At 38.6% G+C, this 18,070-nt stretch overlaps 1 protein-coding gene across 1 annotated transcript in view; it reads right to left on the bottom strand.

The window, feature by feature from the left end:
• megf11 (multiple EGF-like-domains 11) overlaps positions 1–18,070 on the bottom strand; it is a gene marked incomplete at its 5' end in the record, with an annotated part of 127,869 nt that overhangs the window by 30,610 nt on the left and 79,189 nt on the right. Inside the window, 7 exons of the mRNA XM_079826160.1 lie at positions 5,264–5,366; positions 5,501–5,664; positions 6,713–6,833; positions 12,420–12,594; positions 14,823–15,035; positions 15,231–15,258; positions 16,022–16,158. Of these exons, the coding sequence (XP_079682286.1) occupies positions 5,264–5,366; positions 5,501–5,664; positions 6,713–6,833; positions 12,420–12,594; positions 14,823–15,035; positions 15,231–15,258; positions 16,022–16,158 (941 nt within the window). The remainder of the gene's footprint in view (positions 1–5,263; positions 5,367–5,500; positions 5,665–6,712; positions 6,834–12,419; positions 12,595–14,822; positions 15,036–15,230; positions 15,259–16,021; positions 16,159–18,070) is intronic.

The raw sequence follows: 18,070 nt of genomic DNA on the forward strand, positions 1-18,070 counted from the left end.
ATGAATCTATTTAATTTATTTATATATGATATTATTGTTTTTCTGTTTGTTTTTTTCACAAAAATGTTCACTCTCTTTCTGGTCCTTAGAATGCTGAAATGATTTTGGGATCATATTTTTGGCCAATTTCCATGACCTTTCCGGTTTGGGATTAATATTCCTAACAATAATTTTGATTCAGGTGAATTGCAATTTTATTTGGCGATTTAATGAAAATAACCAAATCAAAAGAACAAGTTAAACATTACTATGACTTGCAAGTTTTACTCTACACAAGAGTAATATTTAGCCAAATATTTCAGCAGAGAAAATCTTAAAATGTATATAGTGCTGGGCAATCGATTAATCGCAATTAATTTCAAAAAATGGTTGTTTTAGACTGGGGAGAAAGTTTTGAGAGATACAGTTACAGATAGTACAAACTCCTATTTCAAAAATCAAGTCAAATTTAATGATAGGACCTATTTAAATAAACAGCCTCAAAAACCCATTTAGGACTCTGTGTGAGATTCTTTATGACATGTTCTGTTGCAATCTCTTGCTCTCTCTCCATCTCATGTGTAGCTCATTCTCTAAAGTCTTAGACCTGATGCTATCTTCTCACATATGTGTGCCTAGCTCTGTCTCTCTCGATAGCTTCCATAAATCACCGCTCTGCATAGTCTCTTTGTTCAGATGCTCGGAGTCTCGGAGGCCTATTTGCACCCTGGTGACTCCATTAGGCCCGGCAGATGGCGGGGACCTGGGCAGGATACAGAGCATGAGATTTCTGCGTAGCTGGCTCCTTCTTGCAGATAATGAAAGCCACATCATTTCCCAGTACACATGGCCAGAATTTGGAGACCTGAACGGAGAGAGTTATGGAAGGCCTGCAGGCAAAGCCACATCGACCAATTCAACCTGCTCCTTTTCTCTTGTTGTAAAACATGTTCACATGCTATAGTAATGCTGAAGAACTCAGCAGACAGCCCTTCTGTGATATTGGACACACAGTGCTGAGACCACTGCAACAGAAGGTGTAAGCACAGTGTGAAAGCCGTATAAGCAGTCGACTACACAGAACGACTGCTTCATTCTGGGTCAGTGCAATCTAATTAGGTAACATGTTCAGCAACAGTTATTATAAATGCTTCATGCTTTGAGAGATTTCATATTAATCTGCCTGCAGGCTGTGTCCTGCGATAACATCTTTTGGAGTCCTGTGCAGAATAATCTGAACAACACACACACACATATACAGTCAAACCAAAAATTATTCAGCAGACACCAGATATAATTTTGTACTAGTGGGCGCAGGACACTATAGTTCATTTATCTAAGTGCGGATGTAAAAAAAATAAAGTAAACTGTAACATATTATACCCAAAAATTCCTCATACAGTGGACTACCAGTAAAATTGATAAAAATTTGGGACCAAAATTACTCAGAGACTTTCACCTGACCATGTTTTGCTTAAGTGTTCTTTCTTCAATTGCTAATGCAATCCTTTTACACCACAGACTGAACAAAATTAAGCATTGTTTGGTAATTGGTTGATCTAAATTGGTTTTATCTAATTGTGTACTTAAATTTAACAGCTGACAGCTGATTGGTTGATTGTAATCCATTGCATATCTTTCTATCAAAGTTATCTGACATTATCAAGATGAATTGACGCAGTTCTTGTTATATTTTATTACCATTTTCTAAACTAAAGTGAATAAACTGTGATAATGTGAGAAAATGTTGAAGGTGTCTGAAAACATTTTGGTTTGACTGTATATAGAATTAGTTTAATTTAAACATACAACATTAACAGGAGCTGACATAAAAATGTGTGATTGCTTTGCTATTGAAACAAAATGAGATTTCAAAAATACCATGCATTTCCCACTGGATGGAGTTTAAAGATGAATACTTTCCTGATTAAAAAGACAGACAACATTGATTTGATTATTTCTTGTTTACTTTAAAAGATAAAATAGATGAATACGGCAATATTTGTTGGAAAAGCCATTATTATAACAATAAACTACAGCAGATGTTTCTAGGTGGATATTACATATTATATTTGTCTCATGAAGACATACTGTGGTATCTTGAGAGATCTCAATATCTTAAAAAATCTGCCAGCTGACTCTTATAATGATTAGCATTAGTAAGACTAGTAGTAGTAAGTCTCTGTTTCCACACAGTTTGTGAAGGGAGCGCTGCAGCGTAACTGTAACAGCAGGCTCTCATTGTGCTTTCACACTGACTGTGTTTCTCCAGCGTAACAACTGCAGCTCTATACAGAAAGTAAAGTAATTTCTGGGTAACCACACTTTGAGTATTTCCTATAAATACAGCCATGATATATAAAATGGGCTTCTGATATTTAGTACTTCATCATGTTGAAAATCATCATGAAGGATGAGGAGAGGGGTCACATTTACCTCCAAATCGGGGTAATTAATCTACATGGAACAAAACCCAAACCTCAAAGTGTTTACACTATAGTGTTCAAGGTTAGTCTCTTCATTAATTTGATCAAAAATACTGTAAAAATAGTACTATCGCAAAATATTACTAGCAGTGTTGGGGGTAACGCATTACAAGTAACTTGAGTTACATAATCAGATTAGTTTTTTAAAGGGGTGGTAAACCACGATTTCACTATTCTAACTTTAGCTAGCGTGTAATGTTGCTGCTTTAGCATAAACAACATCTGCAAAGTTACAACGTTCAAAGTTTAAAGCAAAGGGAGATATTTGCTTTTAAAGAAATCCATTTCTAAGAACTACAGCAAACGGCCAGTAGGCGACTACACACATTCCTCCAGGGTTGGTGACATCACCAGGCTCAATATTTACATAAATCCCTCCTCCGAGAATATTAAATAGGGGGGTCGGGGGCGCCATTTTGTATCGCGGCGCTGTTGTGGTATAGTTAGGCTGGAGTGTTGTTGCCGCGATGCCGAGGAAACACTGTTATATTCATCCGGATTGCAGGTCTGGGGTACTTGCTTTGTTCAGCCTTCATAGGGACAGGGGTGCGTTGCAGAGCGTTTAACATACAACATGTTATATGCACGTGTGTATGAGACAGAAGGGAACAGGCACGTGCGGGGCTCCCGCAGCACATCTCACAGAGGGAAACTTTCACAATGTTCGCGAGTTCAACTTCGGATTTGCACAACGTCAGCTGCGTGAGACAAACACAGCCAATGTGTGAATGCACGACGCGCGCGGGGCTCCCTCCCGCAGCACATTTCACGGAGGAAAACTTTCACAATGTTCGCGAGTTCAATACAGGATATGCACAACGGCTTGACCTGAAAGCTGGATTTACAAACAGAAGCTGTTTACGGGCCACAACCTGTAAGTCTGATTTATTTTTCATCGATGTGTTTTGCTGTAATAGGTTGTAGCAAGGAAGTAAACAGATGACAACGCTGTTCTGCAAACCAGTCTGTTAAATGCTTATTCATACTTAACGTTATCCGACGAACACCTATCGTTACAAACACTAACGTTAAAATCTCAACAGCAAACTTGGCATTAGTGTAAATGATTCTTTGATTAGAGCTTTTATGTATTATGTATCTACAGGCATGCTAAACATGTTTCTGTGTGTGTGATTTGGCTACTATAGTAAAGCCAGTGTTTAGTGTTTTGGGTTCATAGTTCTTGCGACAGATATTTGGCTATAATCGTTCTAAAAATACAAAAGTAACAGTGCCATTCAGTAGCGATCACTATAGATCCGCAGTCTTTACTCATTAGGACTGAACAGGTTCTGCTCTATCATCTTCACTAAAATGTTCTGGGTCTGATTCGGGCTCAGATTGGTGTGGTTTTATTGACGCCATCGTTTCTAATACTGACCAAAGCACAGTCTACCGGTAAGGTAAGGGGCGTGACGTTTCCGACAAACGTACACTGCGGTTAGCGAATCACAACACACTGGGCCAGCTAACCAATCTGAGCCCATTGCGTATTTTTGAGGGACTGGCTTCATACAACCCGGAAAGCATCAGACCGTTTTACAAGGAGGGACAGAGCAGTGTAGAATAAATGTCAAATATATGAAAAATAATAATTATTTTTTTTTAAACGAAGCATGAACACATGTTACAGTGCACCCCACAAACACAATCAAGCCTTCAAAACAATGTGTTTTACCACCCCTTTAAATAACTAGTAAAGTAATGCATTACTTTTAAAATTTAGTAACGCTAGTTATTTTGTTTTCCCATTTATTGACACCTACACCTCTCGTCCCAATGTCGAGAAAAATCATAAGTGCCTATAACATTGTGTGTAAACATAAGAGTTATTGTAGTTTCAGAATAAATGTGAGCATGCATTTACTAATCTCACTTGCACAAAAAAGATTCAATATTCCTCAAAATGAATAAAATCAGTCAAATGCAAAATCAGAATACTACGCATAACCTCCAAAAATGAAATAAGTAAATAAATAAAACAAATATTTTTATGCATTTAATCTCACTTTATTGACCAATGTCTTGTTGCTGACCTTCGATGATCCAGTTAAACCATAAGAAAAATTACTTTTTTTATTGGTGAAGTAAATGTTCAACTTTTTTCTCCTGCGTCCTATTCTTCCGTTTTCCAGAATGGCAGCACAGCACAGCACACGCGTGGATTTGCATTTCCTTCAGCCTGAGCCTTATTTCAGTTTTGGTGTGAAAGGGTCTTTACATTTGCCCAAAAAGTTTTTGGTTATATAAAAAAAGCCCAGTCCAGGTGAGAAAAAGTAACGCAAAAGTAACGCAACTTATTACTTTTTAAAGGGTAACTCAACCCCTGGTCAGAGCCTAACTCCACCCACTGGCAATATTTGAAAAAATGCTGGAAAAGTGGGTTGAGCCCAGCGGAGACGAACCGAGGGTGGGGGTGAATGGGGGGCGTGCACCTCAGGGGCAGCACTAAGACCGTTTTACACCACATATTGTAGGATTAAAACACTTTATATCCAAATGTCAAAACATTTACTCGAATCAATGAAAAGCACTAATAAAGCCCCAGTCTTGCAGATCATTAACTAAAAAAAGTTGTTTTAGGGTTTAGTTACCCTTTAAGGGAGTAACACAATACTGTAATGCATTACTTTTCAAAGTAACATTCCCCAACACTGATTACCAGTATGTTCTGCTCTGTTCCGTTGCACCAAGCCTTTTTTCAATAATGGGCGAGTAATTCACACCAGCATTTATGTTGCTTCATAAAAGCTTATTTTAACATGTCAATGTGATTATGTCACTGGTCTCACACTCACCTGTCCATCCTGGCAGACAGCGACAGAATCCACTCACAGGGTCACATCCATCAGCGTGGTTACAGTCACAACGCTCGCGACACTCCAGCCCGTATCTGCCATCCTGAATAACAACACACACAAACCATCTTGCTAAGCCTAAACTGCCCTGTCATGACAAATATGTATAAATCAAATGGCCAGTCTTGCTAGCCTCTGGCAGAGAGACAATGGAACCAGTCCCGGGAAGATACTCACGGGGCAGGACTGTTGGCAGCGTTCCCCTCTCCAGCCCGAGGAACAGGTACAGGAGCCATCGATTGGGTCACAAGCTGCACCATTGGCACACAAGCAACTCTTGTTACAGCCCAAACCCCAAGTCCCGCTGGAGCACAGGATTGAGCAGTCGACACCCTGCCAACCTATAAAGCAAAGAGAAGCAGTACAGATATTTGTTCATTTATTTGTCAACTCAACCACTGGTTCCTTCACTTGTTTATTTGTTCAAACGGACATTCTCTTTCAGAGTTCTATCCAAAAAAACCTTCTCTGGTTTATAACAGAGTTTAATTAATAGACCGGGAAGAGGGGGAACTGAGGTCACATCTTGTCAGAAGCCAGAGGATTCTTGTCTCCCTCGACTCACACCGCAAAGCAGTCAATGAGTGGAATATATGCATGGTTTGAGGTCAACATAAGAGCAGAGTGAGATAGGCAGAGAAGTTGTGTAGCACACTGGGGTTCTGCATTATGAATGGGATGAGGATTTTAAAGGTACTGTCTCTAATGAGCTTCCTCCCAAACTGAAGGGACCTGAGCGAATACTCTTCTGGCGCAAGCTTTTCCGGACGAGTCCATGTTTATGCAACAACTGAGGGCCGTCCCGCAGGTACGGTTAGCTGCGGTCAGCCAAACGCTGAGTACACACAGGGCTCTTGTGGATTTACACCACATTTTTTATGCTTTTACAGCCCAAAAATCTATGCGTGTATGTAAGTGCTAAGTGGTTATGTATCCTTTGAAAGTGACCTGGAGGGCCTTTGGATCCTTTGATATTGAAACACCCATTTTTTTCATAATGACAGAGAAGGATATATGGAGAAAGGATGGGGATATTATTTACTATTTTTTGGGAGTGTCTGATGTGTGATGTCCAGAAAGTATTTGGAGTATAATGGGCTTGTTAGGAATGCCGAATTTCAATTTATAGACAGCGTTAATTCTCTAAACATTGATGTTTTAGAGGGAATTGGAAAATGATTAATTAGTCCTAGAATAATCAATTGTAAAGATTATGACTTTTCCTTACTATTTGATTGCTTATATTGATTGTTGTTTTCATGTTGATTTATTTGTACAGGTCAATCTCTAATCTTGTTATCAGGTTGGTTGTAAACCCACAATCTCGCATTTCTATAAGAGAAATGAAGGAATAGAATAAAGAAAGAAGGAGAGCACATTATGCCGTACCTTCTTTACAGATGCAGGAGCCATCGATTGGTGAGCAGGACGCCTGGTTGTGACAGTGGCAGGTGGAAGTGCAGTTAGTACCGTATATTCCAGGTGAGCAGGTTTGGGAACAGTAATCTCCCTGAAAAACACACACAGCGGAGTTGCTGAATTACACACTAAATATACATATATACAAATAAATAACGTACATTATAATGTCCATATTACATTTTACAATAATTACTATTACTCATACATGTCTTAAATTGTCCCGCACATGTATGGCGTCCTAATTACCACCCACAATAATCTAGCGACAGAACAGCAATATGCTAAAACCACCCACCTAGCAGAACACCCTACAAATGCATAAAAATGTGCAAAACCCCCCAGAACATTTTAACGACTACATACGGAGCAATGCCCTGGCAACCACTAACAATACCCTAGCATCATGGCAGCAAGTTTTGCTCAGGCAGGCACACATTTCTACCAGAAAATGTAAGATTCTAGTTATTATTATTATTAGAATTATTATGTAACTTTACACTGTAACATGAGAAATGTGTTGTGAAGCCCATCTGAGGATTCCCAAAAACTTCCAACAGGAAATGTCCAGCAAAACATTCTCTGCAAGAAGGCAGCATATGAGTTAGATACCGTTTCAAGCGAGTAGAAAGGAAGCGGGCACATTTGCACAGCAGAAGACCTGAAGTCCGTGTGTAGCTTGTGTTCTTGTTGCTATCACACAGAGCTCAGTGCTAAAGGCCCGCTTTCCCCAGCTGCATTAATGAGCTGACAGCCCCTGGCCCTCAGCACCTCCGTCCATCCCCCTAGAAAACCATTGCTGATGACTGACAGACACTGTGTTCTTAAACCCTGTTCCCCAGCCAAACAACACCAGCACAAAATCTGCGCTTTACCAGGCTCAGCAGGGGAGTCGCCTGTATCCCAGCGCCGGTTATCACCGGTGTCTTCTTGCCTCATCCCTGGCTCTGACTGACAGCTGACAAAATGATTTAGACTCCCAATTAGTGGGGTAATGGCAGTGTGCCGTGCGCCTCCTGCCTCCCTCTCCCCGGTGCCGGGGATTGAGCAGCAGAGGACCCGCTCTCTCATTATCATCTGGAACTAGGTCTAAGAGGAAGGCAAGATAAGATATGCCACAGGACGCCATGGGCACCAAGAGGGACTAACTCTCGCTCTCTCTATATATGTTTTGTTTCTCCCCTCTCTTTCAATCTGCCATCATTTATCTCGCTCGCTCACTTTGATACAATCATCTCCAATATTTTCTCTAACTCCCACTCTTTTCTTTCTTGTATGCTCTTTCTTTCTTTTTCGTTCTCTCTCTCCCACATTCCCCCATTGTATTCCCCATTTCAAATATTCTACCTCTCCATCTGCTTCGCTCGTCCATCCACTCCCCACATGAAAAGCTTACATCTGTGGATTAATTTTTCATCAATCTACGTGCAGTTATCTTTGTTCTGCTCAAAAGTGACAGCAAGCAGACTGCTAACAATGGCAGTTCTGTTCAGCGGAAAAAAACTTAAAACTAACCGTGCAGGCAGATGAATATGGGGCGAGAAAGTTAGTTTGTTCGACTTTTCAGCAGACCTGCAATTTACTGGTGAATGGGTTGGAGGTAAAATAGTCTCTGGCTCACAAATGACCACAGGGATTTATTGAGACCCGTGAATGCTCCAGATTACACTGACACGGGCCTGAGAGCACATATTCAACTGGGTGACTAAACTTCTCTAAAAGCAGGCTAAAGCAGGACTTAAGTTTAGAGGCTAAATATTCACTTTATAATAACATAACAATAGAAATGTCTTCAAGCTTCGATTGGTACATTTTCATATTTAGTGTGGTCCAAAATATTGTTTTTTTGGTATGAAATTTTTTTATTTTTAAATAATATATTCCAACATTATTAATAACTGAGTATCAAATCAGAAAATTTGAATTATTTCTGAAGGATCACGAGACACTGAAGACTGGAGTAAAAGCTGATCAAAATTCATCTTTGCATTATATATATATATATAAAAGCAGATTTGTTACTGATCATGTGCTTTTTGGACAATTCTTAAATCATGCTGGATAACAACATGATGAAATGTAATGTAATATAATATAATATAATGTCATTTTTTATAAATTAGAGAAATGCTAAATAGCAAAAGTTTCACTAGTGGTCAATCATACAATGTCTAAATGTGCTGTAGTTACGAATAGCGTAAAGCGTTAAAATTCCTACTAGTGCACCTGTGCATTCTAGTGAAGTGTCATGAAAGCACACATGAACGTGGCATGTGTGCTTTCAACGTGGTACTACCAGCACATTTGGTCCCTCATTTACCCGCCTGCGTTCTCTCCAGTACCAGCAGCACAAGCATATATGTTCCTTTCCCACCCCTATAAATATCACTCTCTCAGAACTCTATGGATGATAGTTTTGGTGGCCATTACCCCTCTTATTTTCAACCAGACTGCGGTCAAACTGTTAACCTTTGCTGTTCTATAGGTCCAAATGGAAGAGCTGGCCTGGAAATGGAGTATTGTGTCCCAATTCCATTGCATCTCGGTCAGACGCCTTGGCCAAAGCTCCTCGAGCAGTGTTTAATAGAACTGGCAGCAGGCCCCTCAAATCTAACACAAAAAAACAGGTGGTGAAAATGAAGATACAGTCTGTGCCTCCGCCTGCTAGTTCAAATCGCTGTAGTAGCTCTGCCACAGGACACAGCAACAGGCCAAGGCAGGAGTTGGCTAGAGCCTCTTACTGAGTTTGTCTTAATCATCAGTGCCGTTCCAGTCTTTACCTGCGGCACTGTCTTCATTTGAATGCAGCAAAAGTAAAATCAGTTCAGTGGCGAGGAATATACTTAAAACAGTAGCTTTTCTAGTGTAATTATTAGCGATGTTGAAAACAGTTGTGCTACTTAATATTTTTGTGGAAAACATAATACATTTTTTCCAGGATTCTTTGAGGAATAGAAAGTAAAAAAAAAAAGCATTTATTTGAAATAGAAATATTTTGTAACATTAGAAATGTATTTACTGTCACTTTTGATCAATTCAATGCATCTTTGCTATTCATTATCTATTAACTATTAATAGTTAAAGTCATATATTTTTACCCGGGCATTTAACATATACATACATACATACATACATACATACATACATACATACATACATACATACATACATACATACATACATACATACATCAGACTTAGCTTCTGTACAGCACAGTGGTCAACTGTTGTTGTGTTTATTTATGCTTTATAAATAAATAAATGAAATAAAATAGTTTGTTTAAAAAAATTATCTTACGGACCCCAAACTGTCAAATGGTAAAAGCAGAAAGCAGTATTTATCTGCCCTTACAAAAATATAAGTATACTTCAAGATCATTTTATTAAGTATACTTAAGTAAAGTTCAAGTATATTTTAAGTATACTTTATGTCGTAAGTATACTAATATTAATGTTCTAGTAAGTGGGACTTAAGTGGACCACTTTTTAGTGTATAAAACAAGTATACTTTAAGTGTAACAGTTTCTCTCAGTTCTCTAACTCTGAGTCGACTAGCTCTGTAGGAGAGCGTGTTTGCTTCTCCAGATGTACAGGAGTGTAAGAAATATATAACACATTCAGTAACTAAATGAGTCATCCATCTATTTGAGCATCTCTGTAAAATAAATTCAAATCACACATATGATCATCTCTCTATCTGTTTTCCCATGCTCTTTCCTTGCATCTTATCACTTTCATTTTAGCATCCCCTTTGTTCATCATCGGGCACGGAGCCAGGCAGATTTTGTGCCTTGTGCAACCAACTGGATAACAAAACATTTAGTTATTTATGTCATATAAAATCTTGCCTAGAAATCACACTCTATTTTGGAGTCTAACGCTTCTTTTTGTGTTTGGCAAGGTCTTTGAGTTAAGTCTAAACCTGCTGTGTAATAAGACACCATCATTGGGAAAGTAGCATTACTGAACTTAGAGACTCTCACCTCGTTCCCAGCCTCCCTGCAGGAGGTGATGTGTTTACGTGTGTGTGTGTGTGAGAGAGAGAGAGAGAGAGAGAGACCACTATAGAGATCATTTTCAAAGCAATAAACTGTATTCGCTGACACTTCTGCTTTAAGTATGAAGGCACAAAAACTTTTCAAAGAGAGATCAAGGAAAGTGCTGACTAGAAATGTCCCCTGAAAGGTGCTTCCAGTTTTCACTTAAAATCCACAATCATAAACCTTTATTACGTAATTATGAATTTTGCCACCTTCATATGTCACATCGATGGCCCTGTTTAGACGTGGAACTGAGCCAAGACACATTGTTGTTTGCACCTGCGTCACAAATGTGTGTCCTGTGACCACTTGTGATCTGATTTTGACGAGAGGGTCACTGGTTTTTGGAATATAAACTTACTACACTTCTCACTTACTGCACGTTGCTGCATGGTGTTAAAAGTGCAATATAAAATACACTCAAAATAATGTGTTGGCTCAACAACAAAAAATGTACGCAGCAGTTCGCATTTTTTTGAGTTACGACAACTTGGAGTGAATTTACGTTCAATCAACAAGCTGCATTGAGTTAATAATTTGTAGCATAAATACACATTTTTTAAGTTGATTACTCAAAATTAAGTCACTCCAACTACCAGAGTTGTAGCCCTGGAACCAATTAATCTTATCTATTTCAGTTCAAAAACAGCTTTCATAGCACATGCTAACATAACTTATTTAACAAGAACAAGTAAGATATTGTCACTGGCTTTAGCGCAGTCATTGATTATAGAGTCAATGTAGTGTTTACCTTCATGTATCTCTTCAGCACAATGGGAACCACAAAAACTTCAACATTACAGAAACTCTTTTAAATGTTAAACATAACAGCATTAAACACTAACAGGTCTTTCCCTTCACTAAAAACAAATAAATGGACACTCAATTTCAACATTTATTCTCCTTATCCAGTCCTATGCAAAGGATTCTGGGAACTAGAAATCCATTGCCTAATTTCCGAAGTATTTCATTAAGTTACTATACATTAAGTTGATGTAATTAACAACAACATTTTGTCAACACAACTCCACAAAATAATGTTTGCAACTTAAAAGGTTTAATTCAAACATTAAATTAGGATTTTTAACTTGCAACCATGCATTTATGTAAGTTGTGGTAACAGGTCCCCTGAATTACTTTTTAGAGCAATTTTTTTTTTACTTAACAAATTAGATGTTTTGTTCAGGATTCTCATCTGGGGGCTTTTTATTTAAAGTATGTAATCAATTAAAATCCTTATTTTTTTAGTGCATTGGTTGATTGACAGGTTGGTCCAGACATATTAATGTCTCTTATATTTTCTATTCTTAAATGTTATTATATGTATTGGTATATTTATATGTGTGTACTTGAATACCAAGGTAAATTCCTTGTGGGTGTGCAAACACACTTGGCAATAAAGCTCTTTCTGATTCTTCTTCTGCCACTACTAATGAGAGGTTTGAGTGATGTTAATGCCAGATGTATAGGGGCCTATATGTCATGGCAATTGACAAAAGACCATCCTTTATTTCAAAACATTAGCAACTGTAATCATCAATGCTCAGAAGTCAATTTCAGGTGACAATATTTCAGCATGGCAAGATTTACTAGCATTTAATGACTGTGGACATTGATAAATGATAAACATGGACTCACTGTGTAGCCTGGGGCACAGATACAGGCCCCAGTGAGACCGTGGCAGTCTGCTCCATTAGCACACTGGCATGGCACACTACATCCTTCTCCATAGTAACCCGGGGGACAGGTCTCATTGCAGTATAGACCCGTCCATCCAGCCGTACACGAGCATTCACCTGTCAGGGGGTGGCAGCTGAAAAAGAGAAAGAGAGATAGACATTTAGGTACAAATATGCCTAAAGATACGCTGGGTATACGGCATCTAAACAGAAACACTTTGGTTTCCAGAACAAGGGAGCCAAATCTGAGAACTAAAACCATTGAGTTCATCCATCCTGGTGTCTGTGAGCTCCACTCAGATAAATGGGGTGTCCTTTCTCTTCTTCATGTAGTAATGAGCCCCAGTGTCTCAGGGCCTAATCTACCCATACCAGACATTAACATTGCATTAGCCAGGAACACGGCTAAGAAATAATGAATGAAGCACAGGTCGCGATAAAGAGCAAGTGCTATGCTACTGTTGAAAGGTGTTCAAATTTTTACTTGCAAGTCAAATGAAGTCAAATGGACTCAAATGGAGCACTTTACTCACCCATGACTCCAGAGGTTAACTCGAGAGGAGTTGGCTGGAAAAGTGATGAGTGTAGGACTGAACGTTCTGTTTAACCGTAGAAGACTCCACAAAGATGTATTGTTTGTGTGAAATAATTTAGCTGAATTGTTATGTTAAAGGTGTAATAGGTGATCTAGGAAATGCTAACTTTAGCCTGCTAGCATCGAAAGCATACGATCAAACCCAACCTGCCAATCGGCGTCCAAAGCTACGCCTCCTCCAAAACACATGAAGGTGCACAGACCACACAACCAGAGACGTTATTGGATCACATCATGTATCATTCAGCGGTTAGAAAACTTTACAGTACAGTGAGTAACAGTACTTCAATAACGAACGTAAACAACTGTTTGCCTGCCATTTTCGCTCTATCTGCACAGCGTTTGTGAACGCCCTGATGACATATGATGTATGCAAACACGCGTTGACTGACAGGGAACACATGCTATAATTTCATTCAGACCGAATGCAGTGATTGAACGTACATTTTATGGTCCTACGCCTTCCACAGACAATATATATTTATAAAAAATACATTTAGACCGCTAAACATAGTGATTGCTATCAAAATATGAGAAGACTTGCAACCAGCATAACAAAAAATGTTTCTGTAGAGAAACACTAACTGCACCTTTAAGGGTTTGCTGTTTAGCTGTGGAATTTAGTAAAAGATATGACATGCACATATAGACCAAACGTTTGAACATGGCACAGAAGAAATGCAAAAATGCGTCATTGACCAATGATATGTAAACAAAACAAAACATGCGTGTGTGTGTGTGTGTGTGTGATTAATTTGATTATAAGCATCTTATGCAATTAATTCCATGAATTTGAACTCAATTGACAGCCCTAGATATAATCCATCAAGAAATATCCTGGTCTACACATTTTGGATTAATAAATTAAGTGTATTTTGCTTTGCAAGAAAATAAGGTGCATAGGGATGCACCAAAACTACACTAATTAAATTACTGCATAATTCTAGCCGATTTCTAGCTAAATGATTTTCACATTAGTGAATTGAAGTGACGTGTGGCCAAGTATGGTGACCCATACTTGGAATTTGTGCTCTGCATTTAACCCATCCAAGTGCACACACACAGTAGTGAACACACACACAGTAGTGAACACACTCACACCGTGAACACACACCCGGAGCAGTGGGTAGCCATATTGCTGTGGCGCCCGGGGAGCTATTGGAGGTTCGGTGCCTTGCTCAAGGATCACCTCAGTCGTGGTATTGAGGGTGGAGGAGAGCGCTGGTTATTCACTCCCCCCACCGACAATTCCTGCCGGACCGGAACATCAACCTTTGGGTTGCAAGTCCGACTCTCTAACCATTAGGCCACGACTGCCCCCTCATTTTCACATTAACGCCGATATTAAAATTCTTTACTATTTTGTCTAAATAAAATAGTAAAATAAATACAAAAAATAAATTAAATTGATTTAAATACTAGAAATAAATGAAAGCATCACAAAATTATAATAAATATATACAAAATTTAAAAAATGGATATTAATTTTTAGATTTGCTAAAGATTGAATTTAATAGTTTATTGCCTTTTTGAAACATTAACTTTAAGTAAGCATTAGATTATGGTCAAGGTAATCTAACTGTAAAAATAGGGCATGCAGAATGAAATATCTAATATTGGCTATTACAAATACATTTTTTAAAAATCAGCTGAATATCAGCTGATAACCATTATAGTACAAATATGCATCCATAGTCCATTAGTTTCCTGTCAGTTCAGCAGTTATTATTATACTGCGGTCTGTTGACGTGAGGTAGCGTGTCTCACCTGAGTGTGTTGGTGGAGTTACAGGGGCAGTATTTGTCACAGATGAGACCGTATAGGCCTGGTGGACAGAACCTGTCCTGGCAGTGAGGCCCTTTGAAACCTGTATCACACAAACACGCTCCGTTGATGTGGTAACACTTTGCCCCATTCTGACAGTCACAGTGGAGGGCGCACTGGGGTCCGTAGGTGCCCACCGGACACTCTTCCTGGCACCTGGGAACATTTCAGACACTTTACAGAGGGAAGAAAAGCCCAGTGCAATGTTCTGTATTTTGACATTATTAGCAACTCAGAGCAGCTCTGGAAGAAAAAGGAGCCCGTCAGAATAACACAAGCAGAATTAGTAGACTACAAAATTATTCTAATCTAAGGGTCAAGGGTCAATGCTCTGGGCATCTTCTTTGGTACCTCAGGTTCATCAGCCCCTTGGCTTCGCCTGTGGGGCGACAGGAAACTAAAACTGCAGTCATTAATTACCGTGAATACAATTAGACCCGGGCTCATTCTCTCTGTTGAATAGCAAAGTGACTTAAGGAACAACGACTTCCACAAGATCTTCAATATACAATCCTGGCAGAACATCAATCTTAAGTGTCCAAAGAAGCCATTAGGAGACAGATAAATAGCTCAATTAAATTATAAAACGGACTAGGTATGTTTCATGTTGAAATTACACCAGCGTCGTTTATATCAGAAACGACGGGTGTGAGAAGGACTTGGGGGAAGGGAGGAGGGGATACTAACGCAATCTGAGATTATTCCTGCTGGGCTAATTCACCTGTCACAGACCAAATGAATGAGGGCAATTTTGTTAAATATTAGAGGATAAGAAGTGTCTGTCCTGAAAGTGTTTTCATTCTGCAGACAATCACTTTAGTGCGCTAATAAACCCTAAGCTGCTGCAGAAGACACGGGGAAATAAAGGCACAGAGCTATTTCAATTGGATCCTAATAAAACTCCATTACTGGTAATTAATGGGCAGAAACTTAACAGACCAGTGCGGATCTTTGAGTGGGATCAGTGGACATAGGGAATATAAACACAGGGCAATAAAAAAAACAATTAATCAATTATTCAGACCCAAATTGGGCATGCTTGGTAACAAACTGCTTTTGTGGCAGTTTTTTTTAAAGACACAGAGAAATAATAACAGAAAAAAGATCAGAACTGGTTTTCACTAATTGGGTATCCGTTTTACCTGTGGCCACTGTATCCTGCCATACACTGGCACTGTCCTGTGATGTGGTCACACAGTCCTCCATTTCGGCACGAGCATTCCTTGCTGCAATTGATCCCGTATTTGCCGAATTGGCATGGCTGGGCGCACACAGACCCCTGTCGAGGAAGAGAGCGGAGAAAATTCACATATGAGAATCAGATCACGTTCATTCTGAAATGACCACTGAAGATACACTAATTCAAAGGAACGATTCACCTAAAAAAATTACAATTCTGCACTGATAAAAATGATTTTGTGATGAAGTGAATACTGCAGAAAAAAATTTATGTAATTTCTACATGAAAAAGTTAGTTCAGGCAAGAATGAAAAAAAAAACCTAAATTCTATATTTTCTTTATTTTGTTATTTTTACCTAACTTAGTTAAGTAGAGGTTACTTCATTAACTATGTGACTTAAAAAATAAGTGTGCAAAAACTTGCAAAAGAAAAATTAAGCAAACTTTACTTATTGTTTTTTAAGTGCGTCATCATTTACTCCCCCATTTCAAACCCATATGACTTTCTTTATTTCAAACAGAGAAGTGCCTTAGTCATTATTATTTACTTATTATTCACAATCTTCCCCCTTTCACACCAAGAAAAAAAATCATAATGAACACTATGTTGGCGTCCACACCAACACAAGATAATGTTCTGTTTATTATAAGCGCACTGCAGTTAAGTCGTTTGTCCCTTTAAATGCTAAAGCTCTTTAAAAGTCAGGTTGATTCTGACTGGCTGTCAGTAGCCACGTTTACATGCACACTTTTTTGTCATTCCGATTAAAATCATTCTGATTGAAAGATTCGGTGGACTGTTTACATGAGACGTTATCTAAACCGATCTGGTGTTTACATGTGCTGACTTTCAGTAGGAATCATTTTGTGACATGCGCACACAGTTTGTCTGCCGCCTCAGATTCGTTACGTATCGTGGATCAATAGTTCTGTGTTGGTAATTTTTATATTTATTTATTTTTCTGTGGGGCGGACATGCAGTAGTTTAACCTAATTTATGTCCTATACTATGGCTATTTCAACAGCTGTGAATGATGAATGCGGAATCAAAAATTAATTCAATTCATTTATTTTGAAAAACACAAAATTAACAATAAAATGCACTCAAATTATTAATAAAAACATAGGATATACGGTGAAACATGAATGAAGCATTAAAGACGTGCTCAGCATCATTACTAGTAGTACTAAACATATATATTTCAGATGATTAAGGAAAGATACCATCATCACAAAGGTATAAATATTAACAAAAGTAGCCTAATTAAAGTAGACTGTGGGTAATGTTACTTAACCAATTTGAAGCAGTTGTTGATAAAAAAATTTTGTATAGCTAACTTAACTAACGAGAAACAGAGAGCAGCTTGAATGTTCCCCGTTGAAATGGCAGCTCTCAACGGCCACCAGGACTTGTAGAGTTTTATAAAAGCTATTTATTATTTGTCGTAAAGTGTAAGAATCACCTCAGAAAAAAAATGTATTCTGTCAGGCGCAGTTGAAGCCTCGGACAAACGCTGTCAAGATGAGATGGTGTAGCCAGGCTATGTCTGTGTCATTATTCCAACATCATGTTCATAACATGTTACGAAATAAAAAGTTTAATACCTCAGAAAAATGAACTTTCCTTTCTTGTCAACATTAACCTGGTGTGAGCGCGGCGCGCGCTCTTCAGTTGAGGAGGCGCACGCTGTATATCACGTCACAGAAAGACGTGCACTCAAAGTAATCGGATCAGATCGTTTACATGGTGGAATTTTTCGTTTGATCGGTTCATGAAAAGGTTTATCCCACCCCTCTCAAACCGATTACAATTTCATTCGGTTTGGCCATTTTTATTCCGATTGAGGTGTTTATATGGAGTATTTTTATTCGGATTGGACTTTTAAACCGATTACAGTGCTCCATGTAAACGCACCTAATGTTTTTATTGCTCATCAGCTACAAAAGAAAGTCCCACACACCATCAGTACTTGCAAAAGTATCAAAATAGCTTTATTCTCTGCAATATTCC

This window comes from Gobio gobio, assembly GCF_949357685.1.
Source record: "Gobio gobio genome assembly, chromosome: 9".
Classification (NCBI taxonomy): domain Eukaryota; kingdom Metazoa; phylum Chordata; class Actinopteri; order Cypriniformes; family Gobionidae; genus Gobio; species Gobio gobio.